This window comes from Idiotropiscis lumnitzeri, chromosome 16 (assembly GCF_059441095.1).
Source record: "Idiotropiscis lumnitzeri isolate Australia: NSW breed Sydney's pygmy pipehorse chromosome 16, RoL_Ilum_1.0, whole genome shotgun sequence".
NCBI lineage: Eukaryota > Metazoa > Chordata > Actinopteri > Syngnathiformes > Syngnathidae > Idiotropiscis > Idiotropiscis lumnitzeri.
In genome coordinates, this window is record NC_142406.1 from 13,337,029 (window position 1) to 13,359,042 (window position 22,014).

At 43.9% G+C, this 22,014-nt stretch overlaps 5 protein-coding genes across 8 annotated transcripts in view; 4 read left to right on the top strand and 1 right to left on the bottom strand.

Moving 5' to 3' along the window:
- Positions 1-623: 623 nt before the first annotated feature.
- zbtb8b (zinc finger and BTB domain containing 8B) lies at positions 624-4,498 on the top strand. Of its 3 annotated transcripts, none has more exons than XM_088319145.1 (5): positions 624-833; positions 1,261-1,453; positions 1,630-2,491; positions 2,577-2,755; positions 3,172-4,498. In XM_088319145.1, exons 2-5 carry the CDS (start codon positions 1,280-1,282, stop codon positions 3,487-3,489), a joined length of 1,533 nt encoding a protein of 510 aa, XP_088175271.1. In that variant the 5' UTR covers positions 624-833; positions 1,261-1,279; the 3' UTR covers positions 3,490-4,498. The 3 variants fall into 3 exon arrangements, with proteins under 3 accessions (XP_088175271.1, XP_088175270.1, XP_088175272.1); XM_088319144.1 differs by having other exon boundaries at positions 624-784; XM_088319146.1 differs by lacking the exon at positions 624-833 and having other exon boundaries at positions 1,368-1,509.
- Positions 4,499-4,773: 275 nt separating this feature from the next.
- LOC148321539 (uncharacterized) lies at positions 4,774-6,795 on the top strand. Its single transcript, XM_088278675.1, has one exon. The coding sequence runs from the start codon at positions 4,885-4,887 to the stop codon at positions 5,488-5,490; it is 606 nt and encodes a 201-aa protein (XP_088134801.1). The 5' UTR covers positions 4,774-4,884; the 3' UTR covers positions 5,491-6,795.
- A 3,629-nt stretch (positions 6,796-10,424) lies between these two features.
- Positions 10,425-13,815, top strand: LOC148321540 (tissue alpha-L-fucosidase-like). The gene is made up of 9 exons (XM_088278671.1): positions 10,425-10,897; positions 11,032-11,166; positions 11,242-11,379; positions 11,466-11,571; positions 11,637-11,837; positions 11,914-12,104; positions 12,229-12,328; positions 12,424-12,575; positions 13,032-13,815. The coding sequence occupies exons 1-8, from the start codon at positions 10,557-10,559 to the stop codon at positions 12,556-12,558; spliced, it is 1,347 nt and encodes a 448-aa protein (XP_088134797.1). The 5' UTR covers positions 10,425-10,556; the 3' UTR covers positions 12,559-12,575; positions 13,032-13,815.
- gja4 (gap junction protein alpha 4) overlaps positions 12,458-22,014 on the top strand; it is a 75,918-nt gene continuing 66,361 nt past the window's right edge. Inside the window, exon 1 of the mRNA XM_088278674.1 lies at positions 12,458-12,575. The gene's annotated coding sequence lies outside the window, so the exon portion shown is untranslated. The remainder of the gene's footprint in view (positions 12,576-22,014) is intronic.
- dlgap3 (discs, large (Drosophila) homolog-associated protein 3) overlaps positions 14,491-22,014 on the bottom strand; it is a 66,682-nt gene continuing 59,158 nt past the window's right edge. Inside the window, exons 7-13 of one of the 2 annotated variants that reach the window (XM_088278670.1) lie at positions 21,121-21,620; positions 19,984-20,078; positions 19,089-19,308; positions 18,684-18,978; positions 18,492-18,583; positions 18,106-18,252; positions 14,491-17,679 (exon numbers count right to left, since the gene is read on the bottom strand). In XM_088278670.1, the coding sequence (XP_088134796.1) occupies positions 17,374-17,679; positions 18,106-18,252; positions 18,492-18,583; positions 18,684-18,978; positions 19,089-19,308; positions 19,984-20,078; positions 21,121-21,620 (1,655 nt within the window). In that variant the 3' untranslated portion in view covers positions 14,491-17,373. Of the gene's footprint in view, positions 17,680-18,105; positions 18,253-18,491; positions 18,584-18,683; positions 18,979-19,088; positions 19,309-19,983; positions 20,079-21,120; positions 21,639-22,014 lie in introns of both variants that reach the window. The other variant, XM_088278669.1, reaches the window with a different exon arrangement.

Sequence of the window (22,014 nt, forward strand, 5' to 3'; positions counted from 1 at the left end):
GTCAAGGTGTCTGTCAGTTGTGATATCTTAATTTAATCTGATTTTATTTAATTATATTGTGTTGGTAAATGTTTCTTTATCTGACAGGAATGCACAACTTAAAAGTCAAACAGCACGTCTAACAACAAATGATAAAGTGATAAACTTTAAGTTCAACACATAATTTTATTATTTTAACATCGACGTTTGTATAAACGTCTTGTTAATTAATTAATTACATCTGTGGTGGGATAAATTGCCAATGCACCTAATATTGCCCTGAGCCATTGTAAATGTCATCTATTGTCAATAGGGACTTGGCGTCTGCTGCAACAATGGGGTGATTGCTTATGTTTTGGCTGCCAGGATGGCCGAGTGGTCTAAGGCGCCGCGTTCAGGACCCAGTCTCCCCAGGAGGCCTGGGTTCGAATCTCGAATTTCCCCATTGTGGGACTAATAAAGGCATTATTATTAAATACATTTTCAAAAAATGGACTCAAATATTTTAGTTCATTATTAGTTTGAGTTATTTAGAGTAAATATATCTTTAATCAATCATTTAGCTCCCAATATTTTATTATTTTAGATTATTTTATTTAAAATGGTCCTTCCCTGTTCCACTGGTCCAGCCATTCTTGGCCACGACCACGTCACTCCTGATTGGCTAAACTAAACGTCACTCTCGTAATACCGGAAGTGTTTCTCATCTATTTCGATCGCATAATAACTAGTAAACAATGCTATTAGCAATTTAATGTTTCCAAGATCACGACTCGTCATCAAGGCTTTTTCAGGGTTTCGGCGAGTAAGTCATTCGGATTGATTGTGTTTTGATCTAACACGCCCTCTTGAAGGTGCGTTTGCGAGTAACGGAATATGTTTTTTTTTGCAACTAGCGTTAGCAGTGCTAGCTAGCCTGAAAACAAAGACAGCATGAAGCATCAACTCTTGTGGTATTTCTTTGCTGTTTATGAAGGCGTTAAACAGTGTCTTATGTGTGGTTGCAGTTTTTCATGCAAGTCCACTTGGAAACGTTAGAACATCTTGCCATAATATCTAGAGGACTCAACGCTATAAAACATCTTTCAATCACTTGCACACACACTCTGGAGCAGTTTAACAAACAGTACATGCTGAGTAAAAAAGAGAGTTAGGATCAGGAAACAATAATCCTCCCATTTATTGTTTTGTGTGCTTTTTTGTTTTTATGTGACTCCAATATGAGTCATGCATTTCCTTTAACCCTTACTATTCGTTTTTTGTCCTTTCCTCTGCTGGCAGAGCCCACTGAAGTTTAGTCATGGAGGTGCCTTGCTACCTGCCCAAGCTTCTGTTTGAGCTCAACGAACAGCGCAAGCGGGGATACTTCTGTGACTGCAGCATTCTGGTGGAGGGCCGTGTCTTTAAGGCCCACCGCAATGTCCTGTTCGCGGGAAGCGGTTACTTTAGGGCTCTTTTGGTTCACTATTTACAGGTGCGGTGGTATTTTGATGGCCGACCACAGTCTGTTCTTGCATACATTCCATTTTGGTTCATTTTCTAATCAAAAATAGCCATTGAAATCAATTATTCACCCATCCATTTTCTATATCTATTTATTGCTTGTCCTCAATCAAATTCATTATATGTTTTTTTTTTTTTCTTCTTCAGGATAGCGGACAGCGCCAAAGCACAGCATCATTAGACATAGTTACAGCTGACGCCTTCTCCATCATCCTGGATTTTCTGTACTCCGGACGGTTAGCCTTGAGCAGCAGCAGTGTCATCGAAGTGATGTCAGCGGCTAGCTACTTGCAAATGACCGACCTGGTCAACCTTTGCAAAAAATACATCAGCTCCTCTTTGGAAATATGCAATAAAGGCAAGGAGGGCGTGGCAGAGGAGGAAAATCCTGGACCGGAAGGACGATACAGACCCGCGGACAGCGGCACACCTGCTGCATCCAAGTCAAGTAGCGGTGGGGCGGCTGATCCTCGTTTACAGGTTACAGAAGCAGACGGCGCATCTGTAAAGCTAAATCGGAGCCCTTTGTACATACCTGGTAACACCCTGCCAGGCTCAAGTCGAGACCCGGATGCCGACTACCATTCTGGCGGTGAAAAACCAAAAGTCCACATGGATCAGATTAACCTCTCCTCAACTTCTTGCCCCACTTTGAACCCCGAATTAGTGAACCCTAAGATAGAGTATGACCCAGATGAGGAGCTTTTGGACAATAAAGACCTGGTGTCATACCCCGGACCTTCTGTTCCTCATCATAGCAGATCACTTCCACCAAATTTTTCCATGGAGCGCTCCTCTGTGGGTTACAGCTCTTCCTTTAGTGCCAGGCAGCTGATGGAGATGTTGGCGAGGGGTGAAGGCCCCAACCCACTGATGGACCGAGGGGGCCAGCGCATGACTCAAAGACCACCGGGTAGCATTTTAGGAGTGAGCCGAATGGAGGACAGCTTGGGTTTTGTGGGATCGTCCGTGATGGAAATTCAGTCTGATTGGATTGGAGAGGACACAGGTACAGCAAACCTGATTGGTTCAGTGTCATTTGTGAACGTGATATGTATCAAGTCGATTTTTAACGGACTCTTCTGTCCCCGCAGGCGACAGCTTACTGGTTCCAGTCAAACTGCACAAGTGCCCCTTCTGCCCGTACACGGCCAAGCAGAAGGGGATCATGAAGCGGCACCTTCGCTGTCACACAGGCGAGAGGCCCTTCCCCTGTCCCATGTGTGGCAAGAGGTTCACGAGGCAGGAACATCTTCGCACCCACGCCCTGAGTGTAAGAGTGAATCGCATTTTGAACTAGGGCTGGGCGAGGAAATTATTTCGTTTTTGGTTTCTCTCAAGCTTTCAATCTTAATTAATTTGCAGAACAGCGCGGTGCGTTTACAAATTCCCCACGTTGTGAAAGTACCCTGAATGCACCATGTTGCTCGGTGGCAAGCGAGTAACATATGTGATAATGCCGTCCGTAAGCGTGCTTTAAGCTGTTTAATAACACAATTATTGGAATTTACTGTGCTAAAGCTAATGGAGGATCCCATTCAAATGTCTTATTTTACTTAAGTTCTAAAAAAAAAAAAAAAAAAAAAAAAGAAATCAATTCCTTATAGATGCGGCTAGATGGCGACAAAGCACTTCTATTAGACAATGTGGCTAAATAAAGCGTCTGCCCTCATCTGAACCCCCAACCAGGTCCATCGGCACGACTTGCCCATGTCATGTAAGAGCTGCAGGAGAATCTTCTCCGGGTCCAGCGTATCCCCGGGCTTCCGTCGCTATGGCATCTGCGACAGCTGCAACTGCGTGACCACCACTCACGCCGACTCCACCCCGCTGCACCCGGCCGGCCAAGCGGAACCCGCGGAACGGGAAGACGCCGGCGCCGCCGACTGGGCCAGTTTCATGGACGACGTGGATGAGGTGGAGGTCGGTCGCGTGGAAGATTTGGTAGAGAAACAGATGCTGGAAAGGCAGCTGACGTCGTGCGATGATGTCGGTCACACTCAGTGAATATTTAAAATTCAGACTTGAGCGTCATGATGTGATGTATCTATAACCAGAAATTTCTGTATTTGTTTTTTATATATATATCTCTTTGACTCATGGCAACCTTGTCTTGATTTAGGTTATCTTAAGCAGGGTTCACACTTTTGGATGCTTAACAATTTAGCTATTAATGACAAACCCCACACATGAAAAAAAGTGGCAATAAAATGTCCATCTTATGGTCCTTGCTACTCCACAAGATTAATCTTGACGCTGACAATCAGGCCTTTGCTGACTTGAATCGTAAAAGGGAAAATGATTAATTTAGGCCCAAATATTATATCTCACTTAAGGTAGATAACATTTTGTGAATGTTGTTAAGTCATTTTTAAAAATTTTTCTGATACGTCCTGTGTATGCTATTTGTATATTGAAAATGAAACGAATACCTTCATTGATGGCCTGCTCCATGCCTCGAGCGGACTTGTACAATGAGAAGCAGAACGCTGCCCTCTAGTGGTGACTTTGCACACTTGCAACGCTGTCTTGCCCAATTCACTTTTGGACGCCACTGATGACGAATGGTAGTTTTTTCTTTTGGAGTACAATATAAAATTTCTGTCTCTAAAAAGAAGTAACATTTAATTTGGTTCATGTGTAGTTTCTAATGTTAGCGCAATCGCAAAATGGAACTGGAAAAACATGACCCCCCCGCGTGAATTAATGATGGTAACTGTCGCAGAGGGAACATACTCCATATTTGTGGCTTTATTTTAAAAAATGTTTGCTGTTGTTGACTCCAACAATTATTGTAATGAATGCATTGTCCCCTGCTGGCCCAAATCCACACGCTAGATTTTATTCAAAATCTCTCCGTCCAATCTGGGGATGGGGCGATATCACACAAGTAAATATAATTTTTTTAAATTTTTTATTTTATTACTCATTATTTTGTGGGAACACTTGTTTGATGGTATGTAACGTGTTTTTGTCAGTATGAACGCCATAAAGTAAATAAAAAAAGGGGAACTTTTGCGTGCAGATGTTTTTGTAGTTGCACCAAGTTATCAAATTGTATGTGATACATAGAAAGTAAAGAATGAACCTAAAATGCACGATAATCTTTTTACAAAACAACTCGATTGAACTTTTTTTTTTTACTTTGGAATGCTCATGTCCATCCTTAAATTTCTCCTGACAATCAAGGACCCCAAACTTTGTTGAATCAGTTCTTTTCTTTCATGAACCGTCACAAATAAACACAAGAGGGCGACAGTGAGCCCAGTGTAGCAAACAATCCACCGTAGAAGAAGAGCCCTAACTACGACCTGCCATTGTTAACGGGGGAATGTTGTCCCATTGAAACAAAAGAGGTGGCAATCGGTTGAAAAGGGAATCGGAGCTGCTCCCGCCCGAAACATGGGCAAGTCGCGGGACTTGACCGAGTTCGAGCGTGGACTGATTGTCGGCGCTCGCAGCGCCGGCTGCAGCATCTCGGAAACCGTCAACCGGTTGGGCTTTTCCAAGACGGCGGTGTCGCGGATTTACCGGGAATGGTGCGTGAAGAAGAAGACGAGCAGCTTGCGGGGGACCGGTGGGAGGAAACGCCTCGTCGACGAGGTCGGCGAGAGGAGGATGGAGCGAGTGGTGGAAGCCAACAACCGGGCTACGGTCACGGAGATCCAGACCATGTACAACTTCAACGCCGAGACCCCCATCTCGCACAAAACTACCCAACGGGCCTTGAAACGGCTGGGCTACAGCCGCAAGCCTCCCCGGCGGGACTCGATGTCTCGGACCGCGCGTCAACAACCGGCGCCCCGGACCAAGCAACCGGACCCCGTCCAGGGTTCAGTCCCGGAACAACAGACTCCTGTGTCTACGGACTTGGTTGGCAGCAGCAAGGCTGAGCAGGACTCGGGGAGTGCAAACCAGGAGACGTTGCCATACGTGGGAGCCCCCGTGAGTTGTAACCAGACGCTCCCCGAGGTTGATGCACCTCTACCGGGGTTTCAGTGTTGGTGAGGACCCGCATCACCTGGAGCCTTCAGATCATCGGTGCCTGTGGCTCTGTGCTGACTTGGAAATCTTTACTTCAAGCACTGGTCACACGCCCCAAAAATACATGATCAACATTGAAATGCATTCATACAAAAAGTGCATTTATTGTCATATGTATTGTAACTGGACCTACAGTTTGTACGCTACTGTGCTGACATAGAGTGAAATGGAAAAACTGTGCTTGAGTGAATCATTTCAGATTCAAAGTGAAATGCAACGTAGCATTATTTTCAAATGTCCTTCACTGGATTTAAAAAGTTCAAAATGCTGTAACATGCTGCACAGTGTGAACATTTACTTCAGTGTTTCTTTATGTACCACTAGTGGTGCCGTTTCAGAATCTCTTCCGGTTCAGTCTGTTTGCAAATGTTAGATTTTGACAAGCATCAAAGTTGGACACACTTTCAACTGATTGATGGAAACGCTTGTATAATTGACTTTGAAGCACTTCCATGAAAGCACACTTGAGCCATGTCACTAAGCATGTTTACGTGCACGAATGAATGACCTTTAAATTACTCATTAATGCAATTGAGTTAAAGTGTTGCCCTATTTCCGACAGACGGGCCGAGCCCTGCCAGGAATAGCAAAATTTTGTGTGTAACTGGTTTGTAATTGCAAGTAGATGCTAAAAGATGGCAACAAAGCATTTTTTTAATTATACAACATTAAGGCCGGCCAAAGCGAAATTTGACTTCCAGTTTCAATTGGCTGGGTGTTAACCCAAATTTTAAATGCAGTTCAAGTCTTGTTTCAGTCAGTTTAATGCAAAGGTTACATTTTTAGTGCATGTACACGTATTGACTAAGTGGCATCCACTTAGACTGCATGCAGTTTTAAAAAGGGTTTTGACCCTCGCACCATCAAGTGAACCATCATTATTTGATTTGATCAAATCACATTAACAGTACCTTGTTGTTTTTATTTTTTATATAATATTTAATGATGCCTCAGGCGAAGAGATCAAACAGCCGTGTTGCGTGCAATTGAATGTTTATTTTCTTCTTTGATGTTCTTAACTTATACTTTGTGTAATGGATAATTGAATGCTATTGAAATTGTCTTGTCTGATGTTTGTCTTTTTTAATGTTATTTTGCACCTTAGTTATTTCTAAACGTTTACTCTTACTCGATTTGAGAAATGTTATGAGATTCACCCTTGTCTTAAGGTTTGCATGCATTTGTGGCATTTTCCTGTGAAGGTAACACTGATATGCATGCATGTTACACATATATATGTTATTGTACATTAAATGTCTATTTTACTTACTTGTATTCGCAATTGTGTGATTATTTAATGACCACGGCGAAGTGTTAACCAAAGAATGATTTGATCACTAGAACACTAAGTGGGAAAAAAATGCAGCTTTTAGTCAATGATTTTATTTTAAACAACACTTTTCATCAACCAAAAGAAAACTATACCATCAGGAAATAAAGGAAACAAAGCTCAAGTTCGACCCCCCTTTGCAAAATAACTTCAAGATCTACAAAAAACAAACTATCCATGCATTTTTAGAAAATTAAATCCTTTTATGTTGAATACAACACTCCTCATACTAAAATCAAAATGGGAGACAGTTGTTTGCTAACGTCCGGATGATGAGTTGTGCATGCTGTATTTCGTAATTGTATTTATTTATTTGTTTTTAAAGGTTTTTGGTTTAATTCGGATTTTTTTTTTATATTGTAGTAACTCCACCCAGCGGAAGAGGGCGCAAATGCGTGGAACACTAACCACAGAAGAAGAGCTTTATTTACGAGGCGCTCGTGTTTACGTTTTTTGCAAGGTCCCCATCAAAACAAAACACGAATTTGTCGTCTTTTTCCTCCAGTCCGGTTTTTGCGCAACACATAGACGGTCCATATGGGCAAGTCTCGGGACTTGAGCGAGTACGAGCGAGGACTGATCGTGGGCGCCCGAAGCGCCGGTTGCAGCATCTCGCAGACGGTCAACCGACTAGGCTTCTCCAAGACGGCCGTGTCTCGGGTGTATAAGGACTGGTGCTGCAAGAAGAAGACCTCCAGCGAGCGGGGGGCTTGCGGGAGGAAACGCCTCGTCGACGAGACGGGTGAGAAGCGGATGGAGAGGGTCGTGGAGGCGAACAACCAAGCCACAATCGAGGAGATCCAGACGTTGTACAATTTCAGCGTGGAGAAACCCATCTCGATCACGACCACCCAGCGGGTCTTGAAGCGACTGGGTTACACTCGGGGGTCGACCCAGCGGGAACCGGTGCTCCGGACCGATCATTCGCCCTCTCGGGAATCCGCGGACTACGTCACATGTGGGAAACGCCTGGATCATTCGGGTCAAGTTGGGGGTACCGTGAGTTCCGGTGTCCCCGATGTCGGAGCAACCAAGGCGGGCTCGTGAGGACTGCAGCAACCCCCCCGGACCTTTAAGACCACCGGTGCCTGTGCCCCCCTGTGCTCAAAAGTTTAGTTTATAAGCCGATGCACTTTATGCACTATTCTCCACCTGTAATGTACTGTGATGATTTTTCCACGTGGACAATTGGCTTTTGCACTTTTATGCAATCACATTATTTATTTGCATATCCTAATTTGCTACTGTGTGGCTTTTAGGTTCGGTTTCCCTCCGCCACTTGATACAATACAGTTGTATTTTTATAGCGCATTTTATTGTATCACTTTGTCAGTATTAAAATATAGCTGGAATTTGTAAACTATGTGATGTATTGCAATACTAATTGAAACTTTAAAGCGGCCTCTGTTAAAGAGGATTGAATGTCAGTCTCTATTTAGGAGGATGGATGAAGGACCTGCAATTGACTGGCAACCAGACCAGGGTGTAGATTGTCTCACATGCAGTCAGATGGATGTCACTAAAATAATAAAAAAAAAATCTTTAAAGCATTTTAAATTGGCTATTAATGGCATACTTCTCTGCACTACGTCTTTGGGAGTGACCAAGATGGATCGGGACTGGAATGAGTACATCAGAGGGACAGCACATGGTAGGTGCTCTGGAGATAAAGTCAGAGAGTCCAGACTGAGATGGTTTGGACATGTCCAGGAAAGAGATAGTGAGTATATTGGCAGAAGGATGCTGAGTTTCCAAGTGCCAGGCAAGAGGTCTTGAGGAAGACCAATGAGGAGGTTTATGGATGTAGTTAAAGAGGACATAAAAGTAGTTGGGTTGAGAGCAGAGGATGCAGATGACAGGGTTAGATGGAGGCAACTGATTCGCTGTGTTGACCCCTGAATGGAAAAGCCAAAAGGAGAAGAAGTATCTCACTATTCCAGGCATAATATTGTTTTCAGCAGGGAAAAAAACAATTGTCAGTATAAGTGGCAGTGTAGGATGGCTGCCCTGTAACTTCAAATTCCGAAAGAACTAAGGTATTTTATTTTATTTTATTTTATTTTATCATTTAATTGGGTAGTAGTACTTAAAGCAACCAGAAGAGCGCGTCCCTGAGTCCGTTATACTACAAAGCTACACAGTGAAAGAAGACAGTTGGGCTCAGTGCAGAGAGCTCAGCTTGCATCAAAACAAGAGGCACAAGTTGGACCAAGGGGACTTTGTGGTTCCTCCCGGTGCAGGGTTCGAACCCAGACTGTAACACATGGGCAAGGCACGGGACTTGAGCGAGTTCGAGCGAGGAATGATCGTCGGCGTTCGGAGCGCCGGCCGCAGCATCTCAGAAACGGTCAGCCAGCTGGGCTTCTCCAAGACCGCCGTGTCCCGAGTTTACAGGGACTGGTGCTCCAAAAAGAAGACCCGCAGCGAGCGGGGTCGCCGCAGGAAACCTTTCGTCGACGAGCTGGGAGAGAAGCAAATGGAGCGAGTGGTGGAGGCCAACAACCAGGCGTCCATCACGGAGATCCAGAGGTTGTACAACTGCACCGCGGTGAAGCCCATTTCCATCAAAACTACCCAGCGGGTCTTGAAGCGGCTGGGGTACACCTGGAAGACTTCCAGGCGGGACGCGGCGTCCCGGTCCGGGAAAGGCAAAGGCAAAGGGGCACCTGTGGAGAGCTCGTCGTCTCAAAAGAATGATAAACGGGAGTCTGACTTGGCTCACAACAATACTGGACCAGAAACGAGTCATAAAAGCCAGGATTGTTTGCGCCAAGATGCCACCACCGAGTCCAGTGAGACGTTGCCCGTGGTTGGAGCGACCGTCCCGGGATCCGAATGTACATGAGGACCGTAACCATCCAGACCACCGACGCCAACTTTTTTTTGTTTGTTGTTGTTTTCTTAACTATTTTCCATCACTTCTGCACATGTGTTTTTACTTTAAACTTGATTTACGTTTTGACACAAGAAAATAAAAATATATGAATTGCAAATGGCAAATTAAATGTGACTTATTAAATTGTCATCAATCCGTGATCAGTATAAAAAAAACAATTGAAGACGCAAATGAGAGGAAATAAGTAGATGGCAGCAGAGTACACTTGGCAACGTCATTCAGGATTAAAAAGTAAAGAATTTTTAGTAGGGGAAGAACAAATATTGGACAGCGCACGTATAATGTTTAAAACTTCGAAGTCACTTCACAATGATAGAAAAGCAATGAGAAAATGTTTTAATACCGTATTCAGTGTTTTATTAAAGTACTATGCATGTTCTGCCTTTCTCCACAAGAGGACAGTACAATGCAACTAGAGCTTAATGGTTGTGTGCATTTGTTTTTGCAAAGTTTTCGAAGTGAGTATTGTACATAGTGAATGTTAACAACTTTTAATTGTTATGCCGAAGCACATTTAAGAGTCTGTATTTTTTTAATTTAATTTTGATTTGAATTTGAACAGTAGCGTATGACGCGGATCCGTTTTGTTTTAATATCATCCAGATCGCTAGGGGTCGCTAATTAAAATTGAATTGGATTGTAGCACAAATTTAGCAAAGGGGTGAATGAGTCACGTGACTCCCCGTAAGACTACAATCAGGTGTCAGGTGATTCTAAACTACAATCACGGTCGATGTGACACTGCAACTAAACACTAAGCTAGCCTTCACAAATTCATCTTTTGAAAGCTTTTCAAATGCAGCCATGCTCCTTTTAAATTTCGTCCTTATCCTCGTCACTTTGGCGTCCGGAGCTCGCTACACGGCAGACTGGACTAGTTTGGACGCCCGACCGCTGCCCTCTTGGTACGACGAAGCAAAGGTGGGCATCTTCATCCACTGGGGGGTATTTTCCGTGCCCGCTTTTGACAGCGAGTGGTTCTGGTGGCACTGGCAAGGACAGAAACCTCCGGATCCCAAATGTGTGGCTTTTATGAACAACAACTACCCACCCGGGTTCAATTACCCGGAATTTGCATCTCAATTCCACGCTCAGTTCTTTGAACCGGAGGAGTGGGTGGATATATTTAAAGCTTCTGGAGCAAAGTGAGTACTTGAACCTAGTGTTCTTTTTTTTTTTTGTGCAACAGGTGTTGGATCCACCTCACTGTTAAATTTCTGCATCAAAAGCCACTGCTGTCTCACTTCTCACATTGTCTTGTTCTTTGTGTTCATTCTAGATATGTCGTCTTGACAGCCAAACACCACGAAGGTTTTACCAACTGGGAATCTCCCAACTCCTGGAACTGGAATTCTGTCGATACCGGTCCTCACCGAGACCTCGTGGGAGACCTTGGGGAGGCTGTGCGGAATAGGTGTGTTCTTGGCTGCTTTGCTAGAAAATCTGTGATTCCTTTGTGGCTTTTCATCCGTTATATTCCCATGTTTAGGTCACTGCACTTTGGACTCTACAACTCCCTTTACGAGTGGTTCCACCCTCTCTACCTGATGGACAAGCAGAATGGATTCAAATCACAGAAGTTTGTGCTACACAAGCTCTTACCAGAGCTGTATAATATGGTCGTAAGGTGACTTAAAACTCAATTTTCATTCACACTTGCCTACGAATCAACACAGGTGCAACTTTTAGTTAATATCAGCATCCCTCTTGCAGGTATAAACCTGAGGTGCTCTGGTCTGACGGCGACTGGGAGGCGCCTGACACATACTGGAATTCCACGCAGTTTCTTGCCTGGCTCTACAACGATAGCCCTGTTAAAGTATGCACCATTCTCACTGTTGATTTTTATTTTCATTTTATTCACTGCTGTAGTGTATTTCTTAGGATACAGTGGTGACCAATGACAGATGGGGAGCCGGCTGTTCATGTCAACATGGAGGTTACTACAACTGTGAAGACAAATATACTCCAGGCCAGCTGCCCCAACATAAGTGGGAGAAATGCACATCAGTGGACAAGTTATCTTGGGGCTATCGTAGGAACATGAAGATGAGTGACCTGATGGACCTGCCCGCCATCATTGAGGTGATTAAATTGGAGCCTAAGAAATAATCATTCCTCTTAAAACGTGCTCTGACTTCTTGGCCTGCTTGCTGTTCAGGATCTGGTTCACACTGTGGCGCTGGGAGGGAACTACCTCTTAAATGTGGGCCCCACTCCTGACGGAATGATCCCAGCGGTGTTTGAGGAGCGGCTGCGGGGGGTCGGTGCTTGGCTTCAAGTCAACGGGGAGGCGGTCTACTCGTCCAAACCTTGGCGGGTTCAAATGGAAAACGCTTCTGTGCCAGTTTTGTAGGTAGCATTCAAATACAGTGTGGAGTGAAAATCAAGTCACGATACGTTGCAAGAATTTATCCCAACGCAGGAATTGAAGTAGAATATTGATTATGCATTTCTTGATTTTTCTCTTTTTTAGGTACACATTCAAAGGGGACTGTATTTTTGCCATAATGACAATTAAACCCCCGAAGGCCACTGTCCAACTTTTAGAACCCAAGACTTCCGCCACCACAAAGGTAAACAATGTTGTTGGCAAAATTCAGAATTCAAGCACTCGCCTCAAATTTGACAGGAAGCTCACCAAATCACATGTTGTTTGACTGTCATCCAGGTGATGTTGCTGGGGAACCCAAAACCTTTATCTTGGTCACCTATCAAGCCCAATGCCGGCCTTACAATTGTTTTACCTGAGCTCCCCTACACTGCAGGACAAGCCTGGACCCTCAAACTGGACGGCGTAAAGTGAACGTTCACCATCGTAAGGTACAAATTTTAAAACAAAACCTGTCACCAAAACTGACATAATTGAGGACGCCTTGTTTATTTCTCGACAAAATTGTCATAACTTTTTAATAACTGAATGACTAAGAGTGCAATGTTTTTGATTCCCCCCCCCCAAAAAAAAGCAATGAAAAATATTTTCAACCGCAGTTTCTTTGAGGGATGAAAGTGAAGCAAAATGCAGAAATGTAGAGTGAGGTTAACTGGAGACAAAAGAAGACACGGCAGGCTCGTTTAACTGGCTAAAATAGCTTTATAGTAATCGTCATATTAATAGTAATAATGTTAGCCTTTAAAAAATGTTTTGACAACGTAGACCGTGTTACATTCTGTGTTGAGGGGTAAACCACGTCACAGTGTGCCATCTCTCCGGGCTTTCAGACATGCTCCTTGGACACATCCAGAGCCATGATTTGTTTTTTGTTTTTTTTTATACAGTAAATAATACAAATTGGTATGTACACAATGAGACCCGCAACACAACAAACTGAACCAATGATCCCAACCAATACGTCTTTGAGTCACCGTGGTGATTTGCAAGCATGCATCTCCTCTCGCCATCTTCTCTGGATTTATGAGACATTTCTATCCTCATGGTATTGCTATTTGCTCCAGTTGTTTCTCCCCCCCCCCCCCCCCCTCCCCGAATGACAACAACGAGGAAAATAAGAATGTTTCTATGTACACCATGTTGTCTTGGCACTGTATTGAACAGAAGAGAAGTGAGCGGAAAGACAAGAAAAGCTCGGTGTGGTGTGGTGTGGGGTGAGATGGTGAAAACGAGGGCGGAGGCCATTTTTCGCTTTTGCTACATTATATAGTGGACGCCAGTCTGGGAATTTCACATGTTCCTCCTTCCCGGGATGGGAGTTCAAAACTTGACTCCGCCCTCTTTTGTGATCTTCACTCCTTGCAGGGGGTGTCCTTCATTGATCCTTAAGTCCCTTTTGTTGTCCATCCTATCAGCGCTGTTTAAGGTTTATGTGCTAACAACATTACGCTAGTTATTGTACACAAGACTCACCCCTCGCTATATATAATAATAAGTTTCTAGCAATGACAGCGCTGGCGATAATTAACTCCCCTTTTGATGGCAATCACCATACTACAACTAATATTGCAGTAACAATATGTGATAATTGACATGTATTTACATTTTGTTTTGAAATAAAGAGTTACAGTGTTGATACACACCAGTCAGTACACATCAGCGCTAAAGGCACATTGGAGTTTCAGTTGCATGTCTCTCGGCTGCTCTGTGGCTTATAAAGTGTCCAAATAGGACACGTGAACATGGTTGTATAACCCGTACAATTATGCTGACATGTCCTGAATTGTGTAATATGTATAATTGTGAGAAACAAAAATGAAGGTAATTTTTGTTTTGTTTGCAATGCAATTTCTTTAAAAAAAAAAGAAATCTTTTTCCGTTTCAAGAAGCAAATAAATATTTTTTTTAGGGCTTTCCCCACCCAAAAACTTGACAGAAAGTCTTTTGGAGGCAGTGTTACTGAGCAACATAAAATTAGTTTGTCATTTCTTCGAATTATTTATTAAGGGTTCATTTTTAAAATCAATTATAAGAGAAGATAAATTTAAAATAAATCATAAGATTAGAAAAAGTCACTCGAAATCCAGCCCCTAAGCTATTTAATGCAAACGTAAAATGAAAAAAAAAAAAAAAAAGAAAAGGAGTACCATCAGAGCAGCATTTTAGAAATGTCCACCTAAAACTCAAATCTGCAGTTGCAAGACCCCTCATTCAACAAACACGGCGCACGAAGGATGAGCTCACCTTTCCTGCGACGGTGGAGCTCTCCAGTCGCAGAAAATTGTCAGAACGAAAAAAAAATAATAAATAAAATATATATATATATATATATATATTAGTTTTTTTTTTTTTTTTTTTAAAGCACTCTATTGTGTTTGTACTGTTTTTTTTTTTTTTTTCCCCCGGATGCGTTGTTGTATGGAGAATCCCCTGAGGACAGAGGCCCGGGTCACAATGGCTGAGGTACTTGGGGTTTGTTCGTCTGGCTCTGAATGTGGACTTTTTGCACTTTTTCTTTCAGAAGAGGTGAAGTGTTTTGTGGCGTAGTCAGTCTGGCGTGTTGTCGAGTGCTCACAACTGATATTCATAGCCAGAGTGCACAAAGAGTGGAATAGGCGGTATTTAAAACAAACAAACCAAAAAAAAAAACGGCAAAGCTATCCGTGAGTCACTCAATGGCTCCACTTGAGAATTGAAGAACAAGTTGCTACTGTGGATAAATACTTGTCAAATCTTTGTGATGAAAAGACCTGTCAGGAGTCCTTCACAGTGGAGTAAGAGTATAAAAAAATAAATCAATTAAAAAAAAAAAAAAAAAAAGCAGGTCTTTGTGCTTTGTTCAATCCGCCTCAGCCACCACTCGGATGTTGTCACCTTTTCCACTGTGGCTAAGGTCTCGTTTGTTCGTCGCCCCAAATATCGTCTCTTAAGAATCCGTTGTACAAAGATTTTTTTTTTTTTTTAAAGCTACAAAATTAGTTCTCGTCGGCAGGCTAATAATCTCTTTCAAAACATGCAGTGCCGACAGCAAAGTACTCCAGAAATAGTCCAAGTGAGGGGGGTGACAAAAAAAGGAGGGCCTGGAATTACAGTTAAACATTTGTCTATGTACACATCTCGCATACGTACATACTGTAAACTTGAACGGCAACCTCCACACGTAGCTGGTTAGGCACATGTTGTTGGTTCTCAAGTGGAAATAGAGGGAAGAAGAGATTGACAGGTGGAGATATGCAATTCGAGGATGTAAAAGCTCCAGAGGATTCGACTTGGCAACTAACAATGTTGTTTTTTTTTACCCTGTGTACCTGACCCAGCACTTACATCATCTTTTCTCATGTGCTGCGTCCGGATATGCCACACAGCAGTAGTATCACACAATTCTCTATCATTATAATAATAATAATAATAATACAGTAGTAGTTCACATTTTGATATAGGCCTTTTTGTACACTGTACTCAATAGTCTCTATTTGTCTATAAATGTAGATTATATTATAAAATATACATCTCCTGTTAAAATATTTGCCGGGTTTCATTCGGAGAAAAGAAAATCATGCTAATGCCTGAATTTCATTCATCTTTTCATCACTTCCCTTCGCCAGCACGTGACCTACGCATTCGCATAAGCATTTGTACAAAACGTCCTTACAAAATATTGAAATGTGTTCCTACTTTTCTTTTTTTTTTTGTGAACACACTTATGAATGTCATGCTACACTGCTGCGCTGCTTATAGTAAAAAATACTCAAGATCCATGAATCATTCGCAAATACTTGAGAGTTGCCACCCAGCAGCTTCCTTTTGATCGTGTGACCACTCTCTTCGGAAAACGATTACCCAGACTGAGACTCCTCTTGTTGATAAGGTACGTCGTTCTTGCTTTTAGCAGTGAGTCAAGTCGATACTCAGGTTTTGATGGGAAGAGAAAACACTCATGAGGTGGCTGAAAAACGACTTATTTCTGTCGTTGGTCAAGGGCATCTTGTTAAATCCAGACTGCAGGCTTCTGTTGATCCTAATTTGACCACATGGTGGTGCTATAATATCACAGTGAAATGGAGCATACCCCCCACCCCCTCCCCTTTCCTGCCTCCTCTCAGTGGAGTCCTGAGAAGCCACTCCAGCCAATCAAACGTAACTATTTTTATGGCCGATGATGCTGCAAAATCTCCATTTGGCAAGTATGCACACTTTGGACAGAAGAGCAACCTTTCTTTCAAGAAAGACCAGCATTGAACGGTTGGGGGGGCGGGGGGTGATCACAGAATTATAGATTTGAATTTTTAGAGGAATGCAATTTTAATATTACAAGTTTTGATTTGATGGCTGAAATAGTCATTTCCAAGAATAGAGTCACATTACATTAAAAACGTCATTCTCATATGGAGGCTTTTTCACCACTCTTCTAACCATATGACTTTATTCTTGTGGTATGACTTTTTCCTCAAGAGTGCGGCTAGTCTTGTCCCATTTCAACAAGTTTCTCGTGATATAGTACGACCTACAGTATTTTACATACTTGTACGAATTTTTTTTTCCAAGTCTGGTCCAAATGGTCTTTGTCATGAATGTGATCAATATTAACGCAAACAAAAAGAACTGAAAGTGCTTCATTTGTGAACCGATGCGAAAATGGATGCAGGCTGCTATTGGACTAAAACGACAGCGAGTCATCCAGGCGTGCCAAGTTATCCATACTGGCAGTGTCAATGAAGAGTATGGAGACATGTTGCTGGGAATGGCACGCCCAACGAATGTCCAAGGGTGGCAACAGGAATCCAAATATACAAAGTTTTGTCATCTCCTGTCATGGAGGTTTTGTGCCTGTTAAGCCCTTTATTTTCAGTGCTGGGTGAACATGAACGGGCATGCTACTAACTAGTGCGAGAGCCTCAGTGATTCACAGTTACAAAAAGAGAAGTGTTTCTTGTTTGTCGTCGGCTAAACAAGAAATAAATCAAAGAAATATATAAATAAAAATCCGTAGACTTGGAAATCTGCTAGCTACTCTGTTGGGTTTTTTTTAGGCCTCTGTCTCAGTAATATGTGCAATTTTCAAGACACACAAATGGCTGTTACTGCTTGAGAACTGAATTAAGAGTAATGGGAAGTGTAGTAATGGAAATGATCCAACAAGGAGGAAGTGGAGGAGTTGGTAATGACCAGATAATCCAGAGCTGCAAAGGACTAGGTCGCTTGTCAGAGTGAAGTGGCTGAGGGCGTTTTTCAGAGTCGAGTCTGGGCTTCGGGAATGTAGATTTCGATACTGTCTGCACTCTCCGTGGCTGAATTCTGCCTGAAGGAGGCAGTACGCTTGGTCTGTAGCAGCCTCCTTCTTGCTTCTGTCCTCTGACGTTCCACGATGTCCAGGGACTTCTCCCTCATAGGTAGGGTGTGTCCCCCCACACGAGGTACCACCAGGCCCCCTGGCCCGCCTCCTCCACCTCCATCCCCAACGCTATCCGCCCGAAGGCTGCCGCTCACCCCGCCCGCTGGCTTCTTTGGTAAGGGAGGAGGAAGCTTCTTATCCTCCTATAGCCCAGTTGCACATTGACGATGGCAATGGGTGTGGATGCACAGTTTTGTTTGGTCGTGTGAGAGGGATTTGAAGAGTTTGGGTTGTGCATTCATTGGCATTGGGTAGAGGAAAGGGAACAATGGGGTAAGAACATATATGGTCAATGACATGATGTGAAAGAAAAAGAGGAAAAGAGAAAAAATGGTTAGTTCTTTCAGTTGGAAGAGCAAATTGGTGAATGAGCACTTGAACCATTGTCGAGAATGCAACAAAACCTGCTGGAAAGAGTACATTTAAACATGGAACTCCGGTCAGTTCTTATTCTGATTTTGCATTCTAGCAGTATGTGACGCGATTGAGGACATCTGCGGTAGTCTTCTGCACATAGCCATCTTAGGTCTGGGGGAGTGCTGAAGGGAAACCATGGTTGTTTGGCTCACCTTCTTTTCGGGGGGGAGTTTCCAGCCAGAGTCTTTGAGCCTCTGGAGGTCCTGAAACTTGACCCGGATGTCTTCTATGTTGAGCTGAAGTAGGTCCCACAAGCCCGCGAGGTCCTGAGAGGTGGGTTGAGGGTAACTAGATGGGTCCTAAGGTGTGTAGGTGAACCAGATGAGACCCATGGATTTGTGCGTTACACTTGGAAAATAGACCGTCACGGATAGCATCGTTCGACGTCACAGCATACTGCACGACTGCTCAGTTCAGCGAGCATCAAATGACAAATTCCTCAAAAAGCGCTCTTATAGGAAGACTCAGAAGACTACAGCTTGTATTCAACCACAGCTGTAAAGTCGTCATGACATCACATGCAATCACGCAAACTCACCACACTTTGTTGGCAGAGGCGGAAGAACTGCTGAACCTTCTGAGACATGAGAATCTGGGCACTGCCAACTGCATTGCGAATCAGTTCTAGAACTGGAGATGATTTAAATCCCCCCAAAAAAGCAAAGTTGAAAAGTTGAAGACAGAAATTGTTGATTGGAATGATCTCAAAGGTCACTCTCTGCAAACTCACTCTCCTCCGGGAGTTCATTTTCCTCTGCCTCCCTCTCCATGTTCTGGCACCAGCCCTCCATCCTCTCCACTTCAGTCTGCAGGAGGCGCAAGAAGAATTCTCCGTCCCTCATGCAGGGGGAGGCTCGACCGGAGTCGGGCAGGCTGCGGGGACCCTCCAAGGAGGGTGTCCCTGCCCACGCTCGCTCTGATGTGAGGGGCAGTGGCGAGTGGGAACGTGGAGGAAGGTGCTGATGCTGGTGCGACCGTGGGTCTCCTGGACAAGCCTCTGTGGTGTAGCCGCTCTGGATGAAGTCCTGGAATGAGAAACCGATATGGAAGCTGTAGTTAACTCTTTTCATACAGCTGTCAATAAAGGTTGGGAAGCACTGATTAAAATGTAGTGTGGGTGAATGGCCACACGTACCTCTCGATAAGCCCACTGCCCCTGTGTATGCACGGTGCGGTGGCTTTCCGTGTACTGGCCAGCTGACTCTGGTTCCGATGAATGCCGTTGGAAGGAGCAACCAAACTGGAGACTCTTGTCCTGCGTTGGCACGGCAATACTGAGCCCCGGGAAGCCCTCGGGGTCCAGGTCGGCCTGCACGCTCGCCGTCACGCTGTTGGAGCGCTTGAAACGGGCCCGTCTGTGACACAGGGAAGTCACAGCAGGCCCAGAGCCATCCGTTACGCACTCCAATCGCACGTAAAAGACTCAATATTTTTTTATTTTTTTTGTACTTATCCCTTCCGGATAATTTAAGCAGTGAGCATCACACTGCAACTCCTGTCAATACTACTCCCTCACCAGTGGTAAAATCCTGTTAAATCATCTGGCATATGACAAACGCGTGCACGTCAATGGTTGTGGTCGTAGCGTTTGCACCCCCCCCCCAATCCATGCTGTGTGACAGTTTGAGGTTTGACACTATCATACTCAATGACAACTGGACACGTGCACTGCTCAGTCGCTAGCGTGGGATGCTGCGTTTATGTGTGAATCTGACCAAGGGCTTTGAGGCCACAGCACACGCGAAACCAAAGCAGTAGGAGTGCAGAATACAGACTTCACGCTGCGATGTCTGATGAAATGTTAAATAGAATCTTTTGGCGAAATCAACCAAAAGTGTTTGCACTCTTGGGGGCCCCTAAAAAAAAACGGCTTTTGTAAATTATGCATTAAAATGATGATGCTTTGGATAAAGCTACATATTTTTTGGACTAAATATAAATGAGTAAATTTTGAGTTTGCACCTTTGTTAAATGTCACGTACCTAACCTAGCATAAGCAATCAGGAAGTTGGTGAATAATTTGATGTTACCTTTTGTCATCTTCCACCTGTACTCCTATTGAATGAACCTCTGTCAGAGCTTTGCCATCTGCGTCTGAATCTGACAGCGTCTCCGAGCTGTCCACCTAGAATAAAGGAGAAAGAGCACAGTCCAATTCACTCTCAGCGACTCCTTTTAAGTAAAATGCTTCATCTTATGTTCTTTTGTTGGTGAAAATTATAATTCTGTTTATATTGCAGTTGTTGCCCAATCAGGAACTATCCATGTTACATACTTTACTTGCATGGTCATATTGCAGAGAAAACCACAGATGTACGTCACTAGTAACTCATGCTAAAACCTTTTCTGTATTTTACATTTTCAATAGATGGGTATTTTTGTGGGGGACTAACCTGTTTCCCCCACAGGTCATTTTCAGTTAAAAAAAAAAATCACACTAGCGATAATGCAACTACAAAATGGCCATGATTGATTGGTCAGCACAATGAATACTTTATTTATCCGTTATTTTTGGTTTAGAAGCTTGAACTGGAAATGTGTATGTGACAAAAATGACTGACAACTGGAATGGCCGCTTGAAGGTTTTGCAACGTTCGTGGTGACATTTGCAAGATGTTCATTTGTAATTATCGTGTATATTGACATGGTGTGATGACAACATTTGCAGGTAGGTTAATGAAGGCAGGACACCAGAGAAGGCCCAGGTGTGTCGTGATCACGAGTTATGCTAATGAAAACTATGTCGGATATGAGTCAGCCAAAAATGTGTGCTTGGTATGCATCATAAGTAAACTCCGATCTGGGAATGACAAACACAGCTGCCAAGCCAGACGCCGATCTAATCACTCATCTCATTTCTCTCTTGGCAAGAAAGCAACAGAATGTTTCCCTATTGTCTGAGGTCAGTGCATTTGGGAAGTACTGTCATGCATGTCATGTTTCCAGTAATTAAGTGGAGCTAGTAAGCCAATCAACTGATAAATGACTTTTTTTGTAATTGATGTGGGTCTCCTATAAAAATGGAAAGACAACTTTGGGTAGAAATATTACCCACCCACAACATGGGTAGAACTATTACAAAATGTTTCAACATGATTTCCCTGTTGAACGTAGCGCCCTTAATAAACCGGGGCTCCCTGCAATACCTAGACATATTTCTTCCTCACCTGCACAGCGATGGACGGCCTCCATTTCCTGCCACTGCATCCATCATCCTGCCCTCCAGCTTTACTCAAAACAATGCTGTTCTGCGGCAGCGAGACCGACTTCCCCAGGTTTCCCCCAATACGTCCGTCCCTCTCCCGGGCTGGCCTTGGTAGCCCCTCCAGCAAACTGTCAGCTGAGCTACTGTGTTTGGCCCGCACGCCGACTCCCGGCCCACCTCCGTAGGGCACCATCTCCCGGGAGCCCCTCACCCCTCCATCCAGGCTCTCTGCTGAATTACTGTGCTGCCGGGAACGCCCCGGGCCTGCGGCGGTGTAGTAGCCAACCCTGGACGAGCGTCCCGAAGGTCCGTCGGAGCACCCCAGGTCCACTGAGTTACTGTGCAGTTTGGGGCGTCCGTGGCTGCTCTGGTAGTATGCGTCCTGGGTGGACTCCGTGCTGCTCTGGGCTCGCACGGACAGCGAAGACTTGGACATGCGAGGTGGGAGTGGGGGAGGAGCACCTTTGCGATAAGGAAAGACTGTAGTGTCAGAGAAGTGGGAAAAAGGAAGACAGAGGCATAGTTGGGTTGTTGAGAGAAAAAGGGGATTTCTCAAAAGGGAGCAGGGATGGATACTTACAAAAGGGGCAGACTAGAAGAATGAGAGGATAGAAACAAAGTAGAAAATCGATGATATGAAGGGAGGTTAAATTCGAGAGAAGGAAAACTAACAAAACCATTGAGTAATGACTCCTAGTCTAGAGTCCCAAATAAATAAGCCTTGTTTTTTTGCTGATTTTAAATGATATGCAGGACTTGACTTCCCTTAAGTAAACTGAAGCCTACCTCTTTAGAAAATGAAGCAATTTCCTTGGAGATATTAAAACGAGGCCCTCCGAACCCCCCCCCCCCCCTT